The following is a 23,449-nucleotide window of genomic DNA, read 5'->3' on the forward strand; positions in this document are numbered from 1 at the left end:
GGGATTAGACTGGGTGGGATATTAAAGGGGACGGGGAGAGTGGGATTAGACTGGGTGGGATATTAAAGGGGACGGGGAGAGTGGGATTAGACTGGGTGGGATATTAAAGGGGACGGGGAGAGTGGGATTAGACTGGGTGGGATATTAAAGGGGACGGTATGGAACAATCTATTTTGGAAATCCTGCTCACCCTCTCTCTCTCTCTCTCTCTCCCTGCCTGTTTTTCTCTGTCTCTCTCTCTCTCTCTATCTGTCTCTATTTCTGTCTCTTTCTCTCTCTCCTTTTCTGCATGTCTTTGTTTGTCCATCACTGTCTCTCTCTGTCTCCGTCTCTCTATGTTTCTCTCTCTCTCTCTGTGTCTCTCTGCGACTCTCCCTCTCACTCTGTCTCTCTCCCTCCCTCTCTCTGATCTAATCGAATGTCCTACTCCGACTCCCAAGTCCTTCTCCCTCTGCCTCTGTCTGACTGTGTGTGCGTGTCTCCCTATCTTTGAACCAGGCTTCTCTCTTTCTGCAGCACCCCCAGCGTGCTGCCCCAACTGACCTGTTCTCTCCGGATCCGTCTGCCGTGATCTTCACCGTGACTGCAACACATTCTGTGTTTTTTTTGAGTTGCATGTGGTTCTGACGCTCTCTTCACTTCCTGACTCATTTCCTACAAAATGACACAAATGAAACTCTCCGCCAGTCACCGAGGGAGGCGGGGGTGTGGCGGGGGGTGGGTGGGGGGCGTGCTGCAGCCAGAGTTGGGAAGAGGAGGGTCCAGGGCTAGACCCTTCGATCGCAGGGGTATCCCAGCGCAGGGCCCAGAGGCCATTCCACCCCCACCATGGAGCTTGCCCAGCCATTCATTCCAAGCACGTTTACCTGGACCGAAACTCCATTTGCCCACCTTTGCTGCAACCCTCCGTCTGTAAAATTCTGTCTATCTCCGTCTTGGAAGATCGGGCTGACCCTCCTCCTCGACAGCTTTAGTACTGAGGGAGTGCTGCACTGTCGGAGGGTCAGTACTGAGAGAGTGCTGCACTGTCGGAGGGTCAGTACTGAGGGAGTGCTGCACTGTCGGAGGGTCAGTACTGAGAGAGTGCTGCACTGTCGGAGGGTCAGTACTGAGGGAGTGCTGCACTGTCAGAGGGTCAGTACTGAGTGAGTGCTTCACTGTCGGAGGGTCAGTACTGAGAGAGTGCTGCACTGTCGGAGGGTCAGTACTGAGGGAGTGCTGCACTGTCGGAGGGTTAGTACTGAATGAGTGCTGCACTGTCAGAGGGTCAGTACTGAGGGAGTGCCGCACTGTCGGAGGGTCAGTACTGAGGGAGTGCTGCACTGTCGGAGGGTCAGTACTGAGAGAGTGCTGCACTGTCGGAGGGTCAGTACTGAGGGAGTGCTGCACTGTCGGAGGATCAGTACTGAGGGTGTCCTGCACTGTCAGAGGGTCAGTACTGAGGAGGTGCTGCACTGTCAGCGGGTCAGTACTGAGGGAGTGCCGCACTGTCAGAGGGTCAGTACTGAGGGAGTGGTGCACTGTCAGAGGGTCAGTACTGAGGGAGTGCTGCACTGTCGGAGGGTTAGTACTGAGGGAGTGCCGCACTGTCAGAGGGTCAGTACTGAGTGAGTGCTTCACTGTCGGAGGGTCAGTACTGAGTGAGTGCTTCACTGTCGGAGGGTCAGTACTGAGGGAGTGCTTCACTGTCGGAGGGTCAGTACTGAGGGAGTGCTGCACTGTCGGAGGGTCAGTACTGAGGGAGTGCCGCACTGTCAGAGGGTCAGTTTTGAGGGAGTGCCGCACTGTCGGAGGGTCAGTACTGAGGGAGTGCCGCACTGTCAGAGGGTCAGTTTTGAGGGAGTGCCGCACTGTCGGAGGGTCAGTACTGAGGGAGTGCCGCACTGTCGGAGGGTCAGTACTGAGGGAGTGCTGCACTGTCGGAGGGTCAGTACTGAGGGAGTGCCGCACTGTCAGAGGGTCAGTTTTGAGGGAGTGCCGCACTGTCGGAGGGTCAGTACTGAGGGAGTGCCGCACTGTCAGAGGGTCAGTTTTGAGGGAGTGCCGCACTGTCAGAGGGTCAGTACTGAGGGTGTCCTGCACTGTCAGAGGGTCAGTACTGAGGGAGTGCTTCACTGTCGGAGGGTCAGTACTGAGGGAGTGCTGCACTGTCAGAGGGTCAGTACTGAGTGAGTGCTTCACTGTCGGAGGGTTAGTACTGAGGAGGTGCCGCACTGTCAGAGGGTCAGTACTGAGTGAGTGCTTCACTGTCGGAGGGTCAGTACTGAGTGAGTGCTTCACTGTCGGAGGGTCAGTACTGAGGGAGTGCTTCACTGTCGGAGGGTCAGTACTGAGGGAGTGCTGCACTGTCGGAGGGTCAGTACTGAGGGAGTGCCGCACTGTCAGAGGGTCAGTTTTGAGGGAGTGCCGCACTGTCGGAGGGTCAGTACTGAGGGAGTGCCGCACTGTCAGAGGGTCAGTTTTGAGGGAGTGCCGCACTGTCGGAGGGTCAGTACTGAGGGAGTGCCGCACTGTCGGAGGGTCAGTACTGAGGGAGTGCTGCACTGTCGGAGGGTCAGTACTGAGGGAGTGCCGCACTGTCAGAGGGTCAGTTTTGAGGGAGTGCCGCACTGTCGGAGGGTCAGTACTGAGGGAGTGCCGCACTGTCAGAGGGTCAGTTTTGAGGGAGTGCCGCAGTGTCGGAGGGTCAGTACTGAGGGAGTGCTGCACTGTCAGAGGGTCAGTACTGAGGGAGTGCCGCACTGTCAGAGGGTCAGTACTGAGGGAGTGCCGCACTGTCGGACGGTTAGTACTGAGGGAGTGCTGCACTGTCGGAGGGTCAGTACTGAGGGAGTGCCGCACTGTCGGAGGGTCAGTTCTGAGGGAGTGCTGCACTGTCGGAGGGTCAGTACTGAGGGAGTGCCGCACTGTCAGAGGGTTAGTACTGAGGGAGTGCCGCACTGTCAGAGGGTCAGTACTGAGGGAGTGCTGCACTGTCGGAGGGTCAGTCCTGAGGGAGTGCTGCACTGTCGGAGGGTCAGTCCTGAGGGAGTGCCGCACTGTCGGAGGGTCAGTCCTGAGGGAGTGCCGCACTGTCGGAGGGTCAGTGCTGAGGGAGTGCCGCACTGTCAGAGGGTCAGTCCTGAGGGAGTGCCGCACTGTCGGAGGGTCAGTCCTGAGGGAGTGCCGCACTGTCGGAGGGTCAGTCCTGAGAGAGTGCTTCACTGTCGGAGGGTCAGTACTGAGGGAGTGCTGCACTGTCGGAGGGTCAGTACTGAGGGAGTGCCGCACTGTCGGAGGGTCAGTCCTGAGGGAGTGCCGCACTGTCGGAGGGTCAGTCCTGAGGGAGTGCCGCACTGTCGGAGGGTTAGTACTGAGGGAGTGCTGCACTGTCGGAGGGTCAGTCCTGAGGGAGTGCCGCACTGTCGGAGGGTCAGTCCTGAGGGAGTGCCGCACTGTCGGAGGGTTAGTACTGAGGGAGTGCTGCACTGTCGGAGGGTCAGTGCTGAGGGAGTGCCGCACTGTCGGAGGGTTAGTACTGAGGGAGTGCCGCACTGTCAATATTAACTCCTCAACCAGCACCACTGTTAAAAACCCAATTAACTGGGTCATTATCACGTTGCGGTTTGTGGGATCTTGCTGTGCGCGAAGTGAGTGCTGCATTTCCTGCATGGCAGCAGTGAACCGTGCATCCGCCCACACCTGCAGTCTGGATTTATTGAAGCATGTCAAGCTCTTGAGAAACATAAAACATTTCCTGTTTCTGAGTGTGAAATGAGTGAAGAGTCTGTGCAGGAAATAACATGAGTGGAGGTGGAGTGGGGGGTTTTTTTTTTGGGCTGTGAGGTTGGTCTCGGGGGTGTCAGTTCAGCTCCCCCGACCGTATTGGAGTCGGGGGCAATAAGGGATCAATGAAGATCGGTAAACTGAGGGGGGAGGGTAGGGTAGCTGGAGTGGGAGGGTGCAGCGTGAGGGGACGAGGGGACGGAGCCTCACAGCTTGCAGACTGAGGGAGGGAGTGCCAAAGGAGGGGAGCTGCCTCAGTGTTGGGTACAAACGGGCCCTCTCTCGCTCCCGATGAGCTGCAATTCCCCTTTAAGACCGGCGAGCTCCAGGTGAGGCTCCTCGCAGGTTCCCTCTGCTTGCCCAGGGAGACGGGGAGGATCCCAGTGTGTGTGTGTGTGTGACTGGGACCCACCCACTCCTCCGAGTGACAGCTCGGTACCTGGGCCCTGCTCTCCTCACCTGCCCCAGGGAAGTGCCGTCCCAGGTGATTTCCCCCGAGGGGGCCCAGCGAACCCGGACGTCTGGGAGCTAGGCTCACAATCCAGCACTGCAAGCCTGGTTTCTCTCTCTCTGTCTCTCTCTCTCTGTCCACTCCCCAACATTGTGCAAACTCACCTGGGAGGGAGGGGGCGAGAGAGGGAGAGAGAGAGAGAAACTTTGAAAGTATTAAACTGCAGGGCGTGCGGTTTCCAATCCTGGCATCAGCAGAGTATAGAGGGAGCTTTACTCTGTATCTAACCCCACCCCCCCGTGCTGTAACTGTCCTGGGAGTGTTTGATGGGGGACAGTGTAGAGGGAGCTTTACTCTGTATCTAACCCCCCCCCCGTACTGTACCTGTCCTGGGGAGTGTTTGATGGGGGACAGTGTAGAGGGAGCTTTACTCTGTATCTAACCCCCCCGTACTGTACCTGTCCTGGGAGTGTTTGATGGGGGAACAGTGTAGAGGGAGCTTTACTCTGTATCTAACCCCCCGTACTGTACCTGTCCTGGGAGTGTTTGATGGGGACAGTGTAGAGGGAGCTTTACTCTGTATCTAACCCCCCGTACTGTACCTGTCCTGGGAGTGTTTGATGGGGACAGTGTAGAGGGAGCTTTACTCTGTATCTAACCCCCCCCGTACTGTACCTGTCCTGGGAGTGTTTGATGGGGGACAGTGTAGAGGGAGCTTTACTCTGTATCTAACCCCCGTTTTTTTTTTGTTTTTTTTTCTTTTCTTTAAGGTGGCCTTTATACCCCAGGCCCCTTTTATATTTTTCACATCGAGGGGGCCTTTATCCCTCAGGCCCCCTTTATGTACATATTTACAGTTTTAAAATAACTTTATTAAAACAGATAAATAAACAAAAAAACTCAAATTAAAATGCCATTCTCGGCGTCGACGATGCACTCCAGTCCCTGCGGTGCCCACCGGTCGCGGAAGGCCTCAAGCGTACCGGCGGACACCGCATGCTCCTTTTCCAGGGACACCCGGGCGCGAACGTAACCGCGGAAGAGGGGCAGGCAATCGGGGAGGACGGACCCCCCGACGGCCCGCAACCTGGACCTGTGAATTGCCACCTTGGCCAGGCCCAGGAGCAGAACGACGAGGAGATCCTCCTCCCGGCCCAAGCCCCTCCGCACCGGGTGCCCAAAGATCAGGAGCGTGGGACTGAAGTGCAGCCAGAATTTGAGGAGCAGCCCCTTCAGATACTCAAATAGGGGCTGCAACCTCGCACACTCCATATAAACGTGGAACACGGACTCGTCCAGGCCGCAGAAAGTACAGGTGGCCTGGGAGTCCGTGAACCTACTTAAAAGCCTATTGCACGGGACTGCTCTGTGCAGCACCCTCCACCCCAGGTCCCCGATGTAAAGGGGGAAGACTCCCGCGTAGAGAGACCTCCATCGGGGTTTCCCCTCGCCGCCAGATGGCAACGCGGACCGCCAGGGCGTGTCCGGCCGGCTGACGAGGGCGAGGAAGTGGAGAGTGTGCAGGAACAGCCCGTACAGGAAACCCCTCCGCGCCGATTGGAATGGCACGGAGGGCATTTCCGAGAGGCGGCTCGGGTTGTGCGGGACCGGCTCCCGAGGAGGGTTTCGGGGCCTGGGTCCGATGAGCAGTTCCGGCCGAGCGGGTGTCAGCTCGGCCGGGATCGCTCCGCACTCCCGAGCCCCCTCGCCACCCGCAGTGAGGGGCGTCCCGGGGGTTTCGGCTACTCCTCCGCCCGCCGGACCGTCCCCGGAGTCGGCCGCCCGGACAGCCGAGGCGCTCCCCTCCGCCGGCGGGGGAGCGCCCTGACTGGAGGCGACCATGTTCCAGACTCGGAAAAGATCCCGGTAAAAGACAGGCAACTCCCTCAGAGAGGCGCGGCTAACGGACTCCACCGGGAGCTGCGTGTCGTCTTGAAGGCAGTGACACTGGCGGAAAAAATACGTCGCCAGCGCACACCATCTGGGAGGACGCTCGACGTACAGGTATCTCTGCAGGGTCCGAAGGCGGAGAGTCGCAGCCTGGGTGCGGACGCACACCAGCGACTGACCGCCCTCCTCGATCAGGAGACTCAGGACCGCGACAGAGACCCAGTGTTTCCTCTTGCCCCAGAAGAAATCGACGAGTTTCTTCTGGATCTTGGTGGCAAATACAGGGGGCGGGGCCAAAGTGACCAACCGGTACCACAGCATGGAGGCCACCAGTTGGTTTATGACCAAGGCTCGGCCCCTGTAGGAAAGCACTCGGAGCAGTCCTGTCCAGCGCCCCAGCCGAGCGGTGACTTTCGCCTCCAACTCCTGCAAGTTTGTCGGCCAGGCTTCCTCAGCGGGGCTAAGGTGGACTCCTAACCCCCCGTGTTGTACCTGTCCTGGGAGTGTTTGATGGGGGACAGTGTAGAGGGAGCTTTACTCTGTATCTAACCCCCCCGTACTGTACCTGTCCTGGGAGTGTTTGATGGGGACAGTGTAGAGGGAGCTTTACTCTGTATCTAACCCCCCGTACTGTACCTGTCCTGGGAGTGTTTGATGGGGACAGTGAAAAGGGAGCGTAACTCTGTATCTAACCCCCGTACTGTACCTGTCCTGGGGAGTGTTTGATGGGGGACAGTGACGTGCAGTTACCTCTGTAATCTCGGCAGTGCAGCAGACGATTTGAGGGGGAGAAGGTGGATAAACACATGAGGGAGTAAGGAGTAGAAGGACATGTTGACGGAGTGGGGGGGGGGTGGTGGGGGGTGTTGGTGAGATGAAGAGGGGGCTGGGAGGAGGCTCGTGGGGAGCAGAAACCCTCGGCACGGAGCTGGGGAGAGGGGCCGAACGGCCTGTTTCTGTGCTGCAAAACCTGCAGAGTGAGTAGTATATTTGAGATACGCCTTTCCCAGGTTTGTCTCAGTGACTGCCAGTTCCTGGACTGCCTTCAATAGATAAGAAGAGTTGCAGAACAGGAAAAAATTGCCCTTTGGTTTCAGGAAGTAACAGAGAGAGACGGGGTGGGGGGAGGAGTTGGAGGAAAACGGGGAATGAGGGTAAAGCTCACTCCCTCCCTCGCTCTCTGCCCCTCTGCATTCACTCTCTCCGTACTGTGAACCCTCACCCCACCCCATCACGCCTCACCTCACCCTCCGATACGCAGCCTCAATCTTCCAAACATTCCCACCCTTCGGTGACAAATTGAAATCACTTGTGTGGATTGAAAGCTGTGATTCTCTATTTTGCTTTCACTTTCTTGGGCTTGAACGAAAAGACAGGAAACTGGTTTCCAGCGGGAATTCTCCCAGGTATGTGTTATTGTGTATATAAACCCCCTGACCCACTCGATTAGATTCCAGTCTGTAACTCACTCCCGGATATCTGTTATTCTATATATAAACCCCCTGACCCACTCGATTAGATTCCAGTCTGTAACTCACTCCCGGGTATCTGTTATTCTATATATAAACCCCCGAACCCCTCGATTAGATTCCAGTCTGTAACTCACTCCCGGATATCTGTTATTCTATATATAAACCCCCTGACCCACTCGATTAGATTCCAGTCTGTAACTCACTCCCGGATATCTGTTATTCTATATATAAACCCCCTGACCCACTCGATTAGATTCCAGTCTGTAACTCACTCCCGGATATCTGTTATTCTATATATAAACCCCCTGACCCACTCGATTAGATTCCAGTCTGTAACTCACTCCCGGGTATCTGTTATTCTATATATAAACCCCCTGACCCACTCGATTAGATTCCAGTCTGTAACTCACTCCCGGATATCTGTTATTCTATATATAAACCCCCTGACCCACTCGATTAGATTCCAGTCTGTAACTCACTCCCGGATATCTGTTATTCTATATATAAACCCCCTGACCCACTCGATTAGATTCCAGTCTGTAACTCACTCCCGGGTATCTGTTAATCTATATATAAACCCCCTGACCCACTCGATTAGATTCCAGTCTGTAACTCACTCCCGGGTATCTGTTATTCTATATATAAACCCCCTGAACCCCTCGATTAGATTCCAGTCTGTAACTCACTCCCGGGTATCTGTTATTCTATATATAAACCCCCTGAACCCCTCGATTAGATTCCAGTCTGTAACTCACTCCCGGGTATCTGTTAATCTATATATAAACCCCCTGACCCACTCGATTAGATTCCAGTCTGTAACTCACTCCCGGGTATCTGTTATTCTATATATAAACCCCCCGAACCCCTCGATTAGATTCCAGTCTGTAACTCACTCCCGGGTATCTGTTATTCTATATATAAACCCCCCGAACCCCTCGATTAGATTCCAGTCTGTAACTCACTCCCGGGTATCTGTTATTCTATATATAAACCCCCCGAACTCCTCGATTAGATTCCAGTCTGTAACTCACTCCCAGGTATGTGTTATTGTGTATATAAACCCCCTGACCCACTCGATTAGATTCCAGTCTGTAACTCACTCCCGGGTATCTGTTATTCTATATATAAACCCCCTGACCCACTCGATTAGATTCCTGTCTGTAACTCACTCCCGGATATCTGTTATTCTATATATAAACCCCCTGACCCACTCGATTAGATTCCAGTCTGTAACTCACTCCTGGGTATCTGTTATTCTATATATAAACCCCCTGACCCACTCGATTAGATTCCAGTCTGTAACTCACTCCTGGGTATCTGTTATTCTATATATAAACCCCCTGACCCACTCGATTAGATTCCAGTCTGTAACTCACTCCTGGGTATCTGTTATTCTATATATAAACACCCCGAACCCCTCGATTAGATTCCAGTCTGTAACTCACTCCCGGGTATCTGTTATTCTATATATAAACACCCCGAACCCCTCGATTAGATTCCAGTCTGTAACTCACTCCTGGGTATCTGTTATTCTATATATAAACACCCCGAACCCCTCGATTAGATTCCAGTCTGTAACTCACTCCCAGGAATCTGTTATTCTATATATAAACCCCCCGAACCCCTCGATTAGATTCCAGTCTGTAACTCACTCCCAGGTATCTGTTATTCTATATATAAACCCCCCGAACCCCTCGATTAGATTCCAGTCTGTAACTCACTCCCGGGTATCTGTTATTCTATATATAAACTCCCTGAACCCCTCGATTAGATTCCAGTCTGTAACTCACTCCCGGGTATCTGTTATTCTATTTATAAACTCCCCGAACCCCTCAATTAGATTCCAGTCTGTAACTCACTCCCGGGTGTCTGTTATTCTATATATAAACCCCCCGAACCCCTCGATTAGATTCCAGTCTGTAACTCACTCCCGGGTATCTGTTATTCTATATATAAACACCCCGAACCCCTCGATTAGATTCCAGTCTGTAACTCACTCCCGGGTATCTGTTATTCTATATATAAACACCCCGAACCCCTCGATTAGATTCCAGTCTGTAACTCACTCCCGGGTATCTGTTATTCTATATATAAACCCCCCCCGAACCCCTCGATTAGATTCCAGTCTGTAACTCACTCCCGGGTATCTGTTATTCTATATATAAACCCCCTGAACCCCTCGATTAGATTCCAGTCTGTAACTCACTCCCGGGTAGCTGTTATTCTATATATAAACCTCCTGAACCTCTCGATTAGATTCCAGTCTGTAACGCACTCCCGGGTATCTGTTATTCTTAATATAAACCCCCCCCGAACCCCTCAGATTCCAGTCTGTAACTCACTCCTGGGTATCTGTTATTCTATATATAAACCCCCCGAACCCCTCGATTAGATTCCAGTCTGTAACTCACTCCCGGATATCTGTTATTCTATATATAAACCCACCGAACCCCTCGATTAGATTCCAGTCTGTAACTCGCTCCCAGGTATCTGTTATTCTATATATAAACCCCCCGAACCCCTCGATTAGATTCCAGTCTGTAACTCACTCCCGGGTATCTGTTATTCTATATATAAAGCCCCGAACCCCTCGATTCGATTCCAGTCTGTAACTCACTCCCGGGTATCTGTTATTCTATATATAAACCCCCCCGAACTCCTCGATTAAATTCCAGTCTGCAACTCACTCCCGGGTATCTGTTATTCTATATATAAACCCCCCGATCCCCTCGATTAGATTCCAGTCTGTAACTCACTCCCGGGTATCTGTTATTCTATATATAAACCCCCCGAACCCCTCGATTCGATTCCAGTCTGTAACTCACTCCCGGGTATCTGTTATTCTATATATAAACACCCCCGAACTCCTCGATTAAATTCCAGTCTGCAACTCACTCCCGGGTATCTGTTATTCTATATATAAACCCCCCGAACCCCTCGATTAGATTCCAGTCTGTAACTCACTCCCGGGTATCTGTTATTCTATATATAAACACCCCGAACCCCTCGATTAGATTCCAGTCTGTAACTCACTCCCGGGTATCTGTTATTCTATATATAAACCCCCCCGAACCCCTCGATTAGATTCCAGTCTGTAACTCACTCCCGGGTATCTGTTATTCTATATATAAACCCCCCCGAACTCCTCGATTAAATTCCAGTCTGCAACTCACTCCCGGGTATCTGTTATTCTATATATAAACACCCCGAACCCCTCGATTAGATTCCAGTCTGTAACTCACTCCCGGGTATCTGTTATTCCATATATAAACCCCCCGAACCCCTCGATTAGATTCCAGTCTGTAACTCACTCCCGGGTATCTGTTATTCTATATATAAACCCCCTGAACCCCTCGATTAGATTACAGTCTGTAACTCACTCATGGGTATCTGTTATTCTATATATAAACCCCACCGAGCCCCTCGATTAGATTCCAGTCTGTAACTCACTCCCGGGTATCTGTTATTCTATATATAAACCCCCCCGAACTCCTCGATTAAATTCCAGTCTGCAACTCACTCCCGGGTATCTGTTATTCTATATATAAACACCCCGAACCCCTCGATTAGATTCCAGTCTGTAACTCACTCCCGGGTATCTGTTATTCCATATATAAACCCCCCGAACCCCTCGATTAGATTCCAGTCTGTAACTCACTCCCGGGTATCTGTTATTCTATATATAAACCCCCTGAACCCCTCGATTAGATTACAGTCTGTAACTCACTCATGGGTATCTGTTATTCTATATATAAACCCCCCCGAGCCCCTCGATTAGTTCCAGTCTGTAACTCACTCCCGGGTATCTGTTATTCAATATATAAACCCCCCCGAACTCCTCGATTAAATTCCAGTCTGCACCTCAATCCCGGGTATCTGTTATTCTATATATAAACCCCCCGAACCCCTCGATTAGATTCCAGTCTGTAACTCACTCCCGGGTATCTGTTATTCTATATATAAACCCCCCGAACCCCTCGATTAGATTCCAGTCTGCAACTCACTCCCGGGTATCTGTTATTCTATATATAAACCCCCCGAACCCCTCGATTAGATTCCAGTCTGTAACTCACTCCCGGGTATCTGTTATTCTATATATAAACCCCCCGAACCCCTCGATTAGATTCCAGTCTGTAACTCACTCCCGGGTAGCTGTTATTCTATATATAAACCCCCTGAACCTCTCGATTAGATTCCAGTCTGTAACGCACTCCCGGGTATCTGTTATTCTGAATATAAACCCCCCCGAACCCCTCAGATTCCAGTCTGTAACTCACTCCCGGATATCTGTTATTCTATATATAAACCCCCTGACCCCCTCGATTAGATTCCAGTCTGTAACGCACTCCCGGGTATCTGTTATTCTTAATATAAACCCCCCCTAACCCCTCGATTAGATTCCAGTCTGTAACTCACTCCCGGATATCTGTTATTCTACATATAAACCCCCTGACCCCCTCGATTAGATTCCAGCCTGTAAATCAATCCCAGGTATCTGTTATTCTATATATAAACCCCCCGAACCCCTCGATTAGATTCCAGTCTGTAACTCACTCCCGGATATCTGTTATTCTACATATAAACCCCCCGAACCCCTCGATTAGATTCCAGTCTGTAACTCACTCCCGGGTATCTGTTATTCTATATATAAACACCCCGAACCCCTCGATTAGATTCCAGTCTGTAACTCACTCCCGGGTATCTGTTATTCTATATATAAAACCCCTGAACCCCTCGATTAGATTCCAGTCTGTAACTCACTCCCGGGTATCTGTTATTCTCTATATAAACACCCCGAACCCCTCGATTAGATTCCAGTCTGTAACTCACTCCCGGGTATCTGTTATTCGAGATATAAAACCCCCGATTCGATTCCAGTCTGCAACTCACTCCCGGGTATCTGTTATTCTCGATATAAACCCCCCCCAAACCCCTCGATTAAATTCCAGTCTGTAACTCACTCCCGGGTATCTGTTATTCTATATATAAACCCCCTGAACACCTCGATTAGATTCCAGTCTGTAACTCACTCCCGGGTATCTGTTATTCTATATATAAACCCCCCGAACCCCTCGATTAGATTCCAGTCTGTAACTCACTCCCGGGTATCTGTTATTCTATATATAAACCCCCCGAACCCCTCGATTAGATTCCAGTCTGTAACTCACTCCCGGGTATCTGTTATTCTATATATAAACACCCCCGAACCCCTCGATTAGATTCCAGTCTGTAACTCACTCCCGGGTGTCTGTTATTCTATATATAAACTCCAGGAACCCCTCGATTAGATTCCAGTCTGTAACTCACTCCCAGGTATCTGTTATTCTATATATAAACTCCAGGAAACCCTCGATTAGATTCCAGTCTGTAACTCACTCCCGGGTATCTGTTATTCTATATATAAACACCCCTAACCCCTCGATTAGATTCCAGTCTGTAACACACTCCCAGGTATCTGTTATTCTATATATAAACCCCCCCCCCGAACCCCTCGATTAGATTCCAGTGTGTAACTCACTCCCGGGTATCTGTTATTCTATATCTCAACCCCCCGAACCCCTCGATTAGATTCCAGTCTGTAACACACTCCCGGGTATCTGTTATTCTATATCTCAACCCCCCGAACCCCTCGATTAGATTCCAGTCTGTAACTCACTCCCGGGTATCTGTTATTCTATATATAAACCACCCCGAACCCCTCGATTAGATTCCAGTCTCTAACTCACTCCCGGGTATCTGTTATTCTATATATAAACCTCCTGAACCCCTCGATTAGATTCCAGTCTGTAACTCACTCCCGGGTATCTGTTATTCCATATATAAACACCCCGAACCCCTCGATTAGATTCCAGTCTGTAACTCACTCCCGGGTATCTGTTATTCTATATATAAACACCCCGAACCCCTCGATTAGATTCCAGTCTGTAACTGACTCCCGGGTATCTGTTGTTCTATATATAAACCCCCCGAACCCCTCGATTAGATTCCAGCCTGTAACTCACTCCCGGGTATCTGTTATTCTATATATAAACCCCCCCGAACCCCTCGATTAGATTCCAGTCTGTAACTCACTCCCGGGTATCTGTTAATCTATATATAAACCCCCCGAACCCCTCGATTAGATTCCAGTCTGTAACTCACTCCCGGGTATCTGTTATTCTATATATAAACCCCCCGAACCCCTCGATTAGATTCCAGTCTGTAACTCACTCCCGGGTATCTGTTATTCTATATATAAACACCCCCGAACCCCTCGATTAGATTCCAGTCTGTAACTCACTCCCGGGTGTCTGTTATTCTATATATAAACTCCAGGAACCCCTCGATTAGATTCCAGTCTGTAACTCACTCCCAGGTATCTGTTATTCTATATATAAACTCCAGGAACCCCTCGATTAGATTCCAGTCTGTAACTCACTCCCGGGTATCTGTTATTCTATATATAAACTCCAGGAACCCCTCGATTAGATTCCAGTCTGTAACACACTCCCGGGTATCTGTTATTCTACATATAAACCACCCGAACCCCTCGATTAGATTCCAGTCTGTAACTCACTCCCGGGTATCTGTTATTCTCTATCTCAACCCCCCGAACCCCTCGATTAGATTCCAGTCTGTAACTCACTCCCGGGTATCTGTTATTCTATATATAAACACCCCGAACCCCTCGATTAGATTCCAGTCTGTAACTCACTCCCGGGTATCTGTTGTTCTATATATAAACCCCCCGAACCCCTCGATTAGATTCCAGCCTGTAACTCACTCCCGGGTATCTGTTATTCTATATATAAACCCCCCCGAACCCCTCGATTAGATTCCAGCCTGTAACTCACTCCCGGGTATCTGTTATTCTATATATAAACCCCCCCGAACCCCTCGATTAGATTCCAGTCTGTAACACACTCCCGGGTATCTGTTATTCTATATCTCAACCCCCCGAACCCCTCGATTAGATTCCAGTCTGTAACTCACTCCCGGGTATCTGTTATTCTATATATAAACACCCCGAACCCCTCGATTAGATTCCAGCCTGTAACTCACTCCCGGGTATCTGTTATTCTATATATAAACCCCCCCGAACCCCTCGATTAGATTCCAGTCTGTAACTCACTACCGGGTATCTGTTAATCTATATATAAACCCCCCGAACCCCTCGATTAGATTCCAGTCTGTAACTCACTCCCGGGTATCTGTTATTCTATATATAAACCCCCCGAACCCCTCGATTAGATTCCAGTCTGTAACTCACTCCCGGGTATCTGTTATTCTATATATAAACACCCCCGAACCCCTCGATTAGATTCCAGTCTGTAACTCACTCCCGGGTATCTGTTATTCTATATATAAACACCCCGAACCCCTCGATTAGATTCCAGTCTGTAACTCACTCCCGGGTGTCTGTTATTCTATATATAAACTCCAGGAACCCCTCGATTAGATTCCAGTCTGTAACTCACTCCCAGGTATCTGTTATTCTATATATAAACTCCAGGAACCCCTCGATTAGATTCCAGTCTGTAACTCACTCCCGGGTATCTGTTATTCTATATATAAACTCCAGGGACCCCTCGATTAGATTCCAGTCTGTAACACACTCCCGGGTATCTGTTATTCTATATCTCAACCCCCCGAACCCCTCGATTAGATTCCAGTCTGTAACTCACTCCCGGGTATCTGTTATTCTATATATAAACCCCCCCCCGAACCCCTCGATTAGATTCCAGTGTGTAACTCACTCCCGGGTATCTGTTATTCTATATCTCAACCCCCCGAACCCCTCGATTAGATTCCAGTCTGTAACACACTCCCGGGTATCTGTTATTCTATATCTCAACCCCCCGAACCCCTCGATTAGATTCCAGTCTGTAACTCACTCCCGGGTATCTGTTATTCTATATATAAACACCCCGAACCCCTCGATTAGATTCCAGTCTGTAACTGACTCCCGGGTATCTGTTGTTCTATATATAAACCCCCCGAACCCCTCGATTAGATTCCAGCCTGTAACTCACTCCCGGGTATCTGTTATTCTATATATAAACCCCCCCGAACCCCTCGATTAGATTCCAGTCTGTAACTCACTTCCGGGTATCTGTTATTCTATGTATAAACACCCCGAACCCCTCGATTAGATTCCAGTCTGTAACTCACTCCCGGGTATCTGTTATTCTATATATAAACCCCCCGAACCCCTCGATTAGATTCCAGTCTGTAACTCACTCCCGGGTATCTGTTATTCTATATATAAACCCCCTGAACCCCTCGATTAGATTACAGTCTGTAACTCACTCATGGGTATCTGTTATTCTATATATAAGCCCCCCCGAGCCCCTCGATTAGATTCCAGTCTGTAACTCACTCCCGGGTATCTGTTATTCAATATATAAACCCCCCCGAACTCCTCGATTAAATTCCAGTCTGCAACTCACTCCCGGGTATCTGTTATTCTATATATAAACCCCCCGAACCCCTCGATTAGATTCCAGTCTGTAACTCACTCCCGGGTATCTGTTATTCTATATATAAACCCCCCGAACCCCTCGATTAGATTCCAGTCTGCAACTCACTCCCGGGTATCTGTTATTCTATATATAAACCCCCCGAACCCCTCGATTAGATTCCAGTCTGTAACTCACTCCCGGGTATCTGTTATTCTATATATAAACCCCCCGAACCCCTCGATTAGATTCCAGTCTGTAACTCACTCCCGGGTAGCTGTTATTCTATATATAAACCCCCTGAACCTCTCGATTAGATTCCAGTCTGTAACGCACTCCCGGGTATCTGTTATTCTTAATATAAACCCCCCCGAACCCCTCAGATTCCAGTCTGTAACTCACTCCCGGATATCTGTTATTCTATATATAAACCCCCTGACCCCCTCGATTAGATTCCAGTCTGTAACGCACTCCCGGGTATCTGTTATTCTTAATATAAACCCCCCCTAACCCCTCAGATTCCAGTCTGTAACTCACTCCCGGATATCTGTTATTCTATATATAAACCCCCCGAACTCCTCGATTAGATTCCAGTCTGTAACTCACTCCCGGATATCTGTTATTCTACATATAAACCCCCTGACCCCCTCGATTAGATTCCAGCCTGTAAATCAATCCCAGGTATCTGTTATTCTATATATAAACCCCCCGAACCCCTCGATTAGATTCCAGTCTGTAACTCACTCCCGGATATCTGTTATTCTACATATAAACCCCCCGAACCCCTCGATTAGATTCCAGTCTGTAACTCACTCCCGGGTATCTGATATTCTATATATAAACACCCCGAACCCCTCGATTAGATTCCAGTCTGTAACTCACTCCCGGGTATCTGTTATTCTATATATAAACCCCCTGAACCCCTCGATTAGATTCCAGTCTGTAACTCACTCCCGGGTATCTGTTATTCTATATATAAACACCCCGAACCCCTCGATTAGATTCCAGTCTGTAACTCACTCCCGGGTATCTGTTATTCTATATATAAACACCCCGAACCCCTCGATTAGATTCCAGTCTGTAACTCACTCCCGGGTATCTGTTATTCGAGATATAAACCACCCGAACTCCTCGATTCGATTCCAGTCTGCAACTCACTCCCGGGTATCTGTTATTCTCGATATAAACCCCCCCCAAACCCCTCGATTAAATTCCAGTCTGTAACTCACTCCCGGGTATCTGTTATTCTATATATAAACCCCCTGAACACCTCGATTAGATTCCAGTCTGTAACTCACTCCCGGGTATCTGTTATTCTATATATAAACCCCCCGAACCCCTCGATTAGATTCCAGTCTGTAACTCACTCCCGGGTATCTGTTATTCTATATATAAACCCCCCGAACCCCTCGATTAGATTCCAGTCTGTAACTCACTCCCGGGTATCTGTTATTCTATATATAAACACCCCCGAACCCCTCGATTAGATTCCAGTCTGTAACTCACTCCCGGGTGTCTGTTATTCTATATATAAACTCCAGGAACCCTTCGATTAGATTCCAGTCTGTAACTCACTCCCAGGTATCTGTTATTCTATATATAAACTCCAGGAACCCCTCGATTAGATTCCAGTCTGTAACTCACTCCCGGGTATCTGTTATTCTATATATAAACACCCCTAACCCCTCGATTAGATTCCAGTCTGTAACACACTCCCAGGTATCTGTTATTCTATATATAAACCCCCCCCCCCCGAACCCCTCGATTAGATTCCAGTGTGTAACTCACTCCCGGGTATCTGTTATTCTATATCTCAACCCCCCGAACCCCTCGATTAGATTCCAGTCTGTAACACACTCCCGGGTATCTGTTATTCTATATCTAAACCCCCCGAACCCCTCGATTAGATTCCAGTCTGTAACTCACTCCCGGGTATCTGTTATTCTATATATAAACCACCCCGAACCCCTCGATTAGATTCCAGTCTCTAACTCACTCCCGGGTATCTGTTATTCTATATATAAACCTCCTGAACCCCTCGATTAGATTCCAGTCTGTAACTCACTCCCGGGTATCTGTTATTCCATATATAAACACCCCGAACCCCTCGATTAGATTCCAGTCTGTAACTCACTCCCGGGTATCTGTTATTCTATATATAAACACCCCGAACCCCTCGATTAGATTCCAGTCTGTAACTGACTCCCGGGTATCTGTTGTTCTATATATAAACCCCCCGAACCCCTCGATTAGATTCCAGCCTGTAACTCACTCCCGGGTATCTGTTATTCTATATATAAACCCCCCCGAACCCCTCGATTAGATTCCAGTCTGTAACTCACTCCCGGGTATCTGTTAATCTATATATAAACCCCCCGAACCCCTCGATTAGATTCCAGTCTGTAACTCACTCCCGGGTATCTGTTATTCTATATATAAACCCCCCGAACCCCTCGATTAGATTCCAGTCTGTAACTCACTCCCGGGTATCTGTTATTCTATATATAAACACCCCCGAACCCCTCGATTAGATTCCAGTCTGTAACTCACTCCCGGGTGTCTGTTATTCTATATATAAACTCCAGGAACCCCTCGATTAGATTCCAGTCTGTTACTCACTCCCAGGTATCTGTTATTCTATATATAAACTCCAGGAACCCCTCGATTAGATTCCAGTCTGTAACTCACTCCCGGGTATCTGTTATTCTATATATAAACTCCAGGAACCCCTCGATTAGATTCCAGTCTGTAACACACTCCCGGGTATCTGTTATTCTATATATAAACCACCCGAACCCCTCGATTAGATTCCAGTCTGTAACTCACTCCCGGGTATCTGTTATTCTCTATCTCAACCCCCCGAACCCCTCGATTAGATTCCAGTCTGTAACTCACTCCCGGGTATCTGTTATTCTATATATAAACACCCCGAACCCCTCGATTAGATTCCAGTCTGTAACTCACTCCCGGGTATCTGTTGTTCTATATATAAACCCCCCGAACCCCTCGATTAGATTCCAGCCTGTAACTCACTCCCGGGTATCTGTTATTCTATATATAAACCCCCCCGAACCCCTCGATTAGATTCCAGCCTGTAACTCACTCCCGGGTATCTGTTATTCTATATATAAACCCCCCCGAACCCCTCGATTAGATTCCAGTCTGTAACACACTCCCGGGTATCTGTTATTCTATATCTCAACCCCCCGAACCCCTCGATTAGATTCCAGTCTGTAACTCACTCCCGGGTATCTGTTATTCTATATATAAACACCCCGAACCCCTCGATTAGATTCCAGCCTGTAACTCACTCCCGGGATCTCTTATTCTATATATAAACCCCCCCGAACCCCTCGATTAGATTCCAGTCTGTAACTCACTCCCGGGTATCTGTTAATCTATATATAAACCCCCCCGAACCCCTCGATTAGATTCCAGTCTGTAACTCACTCCCGGGTATCTGTTATTCTATATATAAACCCCCCGAACCCCTCGATTAGATTCCAGTCTGTAACTCACTCCCGGGTATCTGTTATTCTATATATAAACACCCCCGAACCCCTCGATTAGATTCCAGTCTGTAACTCACTCCCGGGTATCTGTTATTCTATATATAAACACCCCGAACCCCTCGATTAGATTCCAGTCTGTAACTCACTCCCGGGTGTCTGTTATTCTATATATAAACTCCAGGAACCCCTCGATTAGATTCCAGTCTGTAACTCACTCCCAGGTATCTGTTATTCTATATATAAACTCCAGGAACCCCTCGATTAGATTCCAGTCTGTAACTCACTCCCTGGTATCTGTTATTCTATATATAAACTCCAGGGACCCCTCGATTAGATTCCAGTCTGTAACACACTCCCGGGTATCTGTTATTCTATATCTCAACCCCCCGAACCCCTCGATTAGATTCCAGTGTGTAACTCACTCCCGGGTATCTGTTATTCTATATCTCAACCCCCCGAACCCCTCGATTAGATTCCAGTCTGTAACACACTCCCGGGTATCTGTTATTCTATATCTCAACCCCCCGAACCCCTCGATTAGATTCCAGTCTGTAACTCACTCCCGGGTATCTGTTATTCTATATATAAACACCCCGAACCCCTCGATTAGATTCCAGTCTGTAACTGACTCCCGGGTATCTGTTGTTCTATATATAAACCCCCGAACCCCTCGATTAGATTCCAGCCTGTAACTCACTCCCGGGTATCTGTTATTCTATATATAAACCCCCCCGAACCCCTCGATTAGATTCCAGTCTGTAACTCACTCCCGGGTATCTGTTATTCTATGTATAAACCCCCCGAACTCCTCGATTAGATTCCAGTCTGTAACTCACTCCCGGGTATCTGTTATTCTATATATAAACCCCCCGAACCCCTCGATTAGATTCCAGTCTGTAACTCACTCCCGGGTATCTGTTATTCTATATATAAACCCCCCGAACCCCTCGATTAGATTCCAGTCTGTAACTCACTCCCGGGTATCTGTTATTCTATATATAAACCCCCCGAACCCCTCGATTAGATTCCAGTCTGTAACTCACTCCCGAGTATCTGTTATTCTATATATAAACCTCCCGAACCCCTCGATTAGATTCCAGTCTGTAACTCACTCCCGGGTATCTGTTATTCTATATATAAACACCCCTGAACCCCTCGATTAGATTCCAGTCTGTAACTCACTCCTGGGTATCTGTTATTCTATATATAAACCACCCGAACCCCTCGATTAGATTCCAGTCTGTAACTCACTCCCGGGTATCTGTTATTCTATATATAAACCCCCCGAACCCCTCGATTAGATTCCAGTCTGTAACTCACTCCCAGGTATCTGTTATTCGATATATAAACACCCCGAACCCCTCGATTAGATTCCAGTCTGTAACTCACTCCCGGGTATCTGTTATTCTATATATAAACCCCCCGAACCCCTCGATTAGATTCCAGTCTGTAACTCACTCCCGGGTATCTGTTATTCTATATATACACCCCCCGAACCCCTCGATTAGATTCCAGTCTGTAACTCACTCCCGGGTATCTGTTATTCTATATATAAACCCCCCGAACCCCTCGATTAGATTCCAGCCTGTAACTCACTCCCGGGTATCTGTTATTCTATATATAAACACCCCGATCCCCTCGATTAGATTCCAGTCTGTAACTCACTCCCGGGTATCTGTTATTCTATATATAAACACCCCGAACCCCTCGATTAGATTCCAGCCTGTAACTCACTCCCGGGTATCTGTTATTCTATATATAAACACCCCGATCCCCTCGATTAGATTCCAGTCTGTAACTCACTCCCGGGTATCTGTTATTCTATATATAAACACCCCCGAACTCCTCGATTAGATTCCAGTCTGTAACTCACTCCCGGGTATCTGTTATTCTATATATAAACTCCCTGAACCCCTCGATTAGATTCCAGTCTGTAACTCACTCCCGGGTATCTGTTATTCTATATATAAACACCCCGAACCCCTCGATTAGATTCCAGTCTGTAACTCACTCCCGGGTATCTGTTATTCTATATATAAACCCCCTGAACCCCTCGATTAGATTCCAGTCTGTAACTCACTCCCGGGTATCTGTTATTCTATATATAAACCCCCCGAACCCCTCGATTAGATTCCAGTCTGTAACTCACTCCCGGGTATCTGTTATTCTATATATAAACCCCCTGAACCCCTCGATTAGATTCCAGTCTGTAACTCACTCCCGGGTATCTGTTATTCTATATATAAACACCACCGAACTCCTCGATTAGATTCCAGTCTGTAACTCACTCCCGGGTATCTGTTATTCTATATATAAACACACTGAACCCCTCGATTGTTTGCCCTGTGATGAAACCCAGTGCTTTCTTTGCTATTTTATGTCTTTGTGAACCTGCTTTGATAATTTTACTGCGTTGTGTGTCTCCACTTCCAGATCCCTCTTCCCTCTTTCGACTCTGATTTTCTCAGGAATTTGCAGCTTCCTGATTCTCCAGATTGCAGTTTATCTCCCACGTTTACATTCTCATTAATTTGCCGATTTGCATAATGGAACAATATTGAAGCCTGGCCCCCTCCTGCTCTCTGCTGGAGCTGGATTGGGATCTGAGGACGAGCGTGCATGTGGGACAATGTGGAATGATGCTCGATCTGTTCCTCTCTGCAGCTCTTCAACCGGGGGCGGCGAACAGCAGAAACAGGCGATGACTGATGACGCCAATGGAGTCGAGTGGAGCTGGTGATGGCAGAGGTGTGTACGGGGGACACAGAATGTTAACGGTGCCCATTGATGGGCGGACCTTTCACAGGGAGTAGGGGTGGGGGTCGGGTAAAAGCTTATTGAGTGACGAAATCGGAGATGTGTTATGCTGTTTTATTATTCATTCATGGGATGTGGGCGTCATTGGCCAGGCCAGCATTTATTACCCATCCCGAATTGCCCCTTGAGAAGGTGGTGGTGAGCTGCCTTCTTGAACCGCTGCAGTCCATGTGGGGTAGGTACACCCACAGTGCTGTTAGGAAGGGAGTTCCAGGATTTTGACCCAGCGACAGTGAAGGAACGGCGATATAGTTCCAAGTCAGGATGGTGTGTGACTTGGAGGGGAACTTGCAGGTGGTGGTGTTCCCATGTATTTGCTGCCCTTATCCTTCTAGTTGGTAGAGGTCGTGGGTTTGGAAGGTGCTGTCTAAGGAGCCTTGGTGCATTGCTGCAGTGCATCTTGTAGATGGTACACACTGCTGCCACTGTGCGTCGATGGTGGAGGGAGTGAATGTTTGTGGATGGGGTGCCAATCAAGCGGGCTGCTTTGTCCTGGTTATAATCCTTCAAAGCTCTCTCAGTCCGAGAAACCTGCAGTTGTCTCCATTTTTTCAGACAAGGGACGGGGGGTGCTGAATGGGATCCTCCTGTTCCTGTGTAACAGGCTCGAGGGAGGAGGTGGGGGGGTGCTGAGTGGGATCCTCCTGTTCCTGTGTAACAGGCTCGAGGGAGGAGGTGGGGCTGAGTGGGATCCTCCTGTTCCTGTGTAACAGGCTCGAGGGAGGAGGGGGGGGGTTGCTGAATGGGATCTTCCTGTGTAACAGGCTCGAGGGAGGAGGGGGGGGGTTGCTGAGTGGGATCCTCCTGTTCCTGTGTAACAGGCTCGAGGGAGGAGGTGGGGCTGAGTGGGATCTTCCTGTTCCTGTGTAACAGGCTCGAGGGAGGAGGTGGGGCTGAGTGGGATCCTCCTGTTCCTGTGTAACAGGCTCGAGGGAGGAGGTGGGGCTGAGTGGGATCCTCCTGTTCCTGTGTAACAGGCTCGAGGGAGGAGGGGGGGGGTTGCTGAATGGGATCTTCCTGTTCCTGTGTAACAGGCTCGAGGGAGGAGGTGGGGCTGAGTGGGATCTTCCTGTTCCTGTGTAACAGGCTCGAGGGAGGAGGGGG

The 23,449-nt window shown here is 49.3% G+C and overlaps 1 protein-coding gene across 2 annotated transcripts in view; it reads left to right on the forward strand.

The window, feature by feature from the left end:
• LOC137362375 (circumsporozoite protein-like) overlaps positions 1 to 23,449 on the forward strand; it is an 84,918-nt gene that overhangs the window by 16,367 nt on the left and 45,102 nt on the right. The window contains exons 1-2 of one of the 2 annotated variants that reach the window (XM_068026779.1): positions 7,228 to 7,512; positions 22,193 to 22,276. In XM_068026779.1, coding sequence (XP_067882880.1) covers positions 22,237 to 22,276 — 40 coding nt within the window. In that variant the 5' untranslated portion in view covers positions 7,228 to 7,512; positions 22,193 to 22,236. Of the gene's footprint in view, positions 1 to 7,227; positions 7,513 to 22,192; positions 22,277 to 23,449 lie in introns of those variants that run through there. The other variant, XM_068026780.1, reaches the window with a different exon arrangement.

This window comes from Heterodontus francisci, unplaced genomic scaffold (assembly GCF_036365525.1).
Source record: "Heterodontus francisci isolate sHetFra1 unplaced genomic scaffold, sHetFra1.hap1 HAP1_SCAFFOLD_1125, whole genome shotgun sequence".
NCBI lineage: Eukaryota > Metazoa > Chordata > Chondrichthyes > Heterodontiformes > Heterodontidae > Heterodontus > Heterodontus francisci.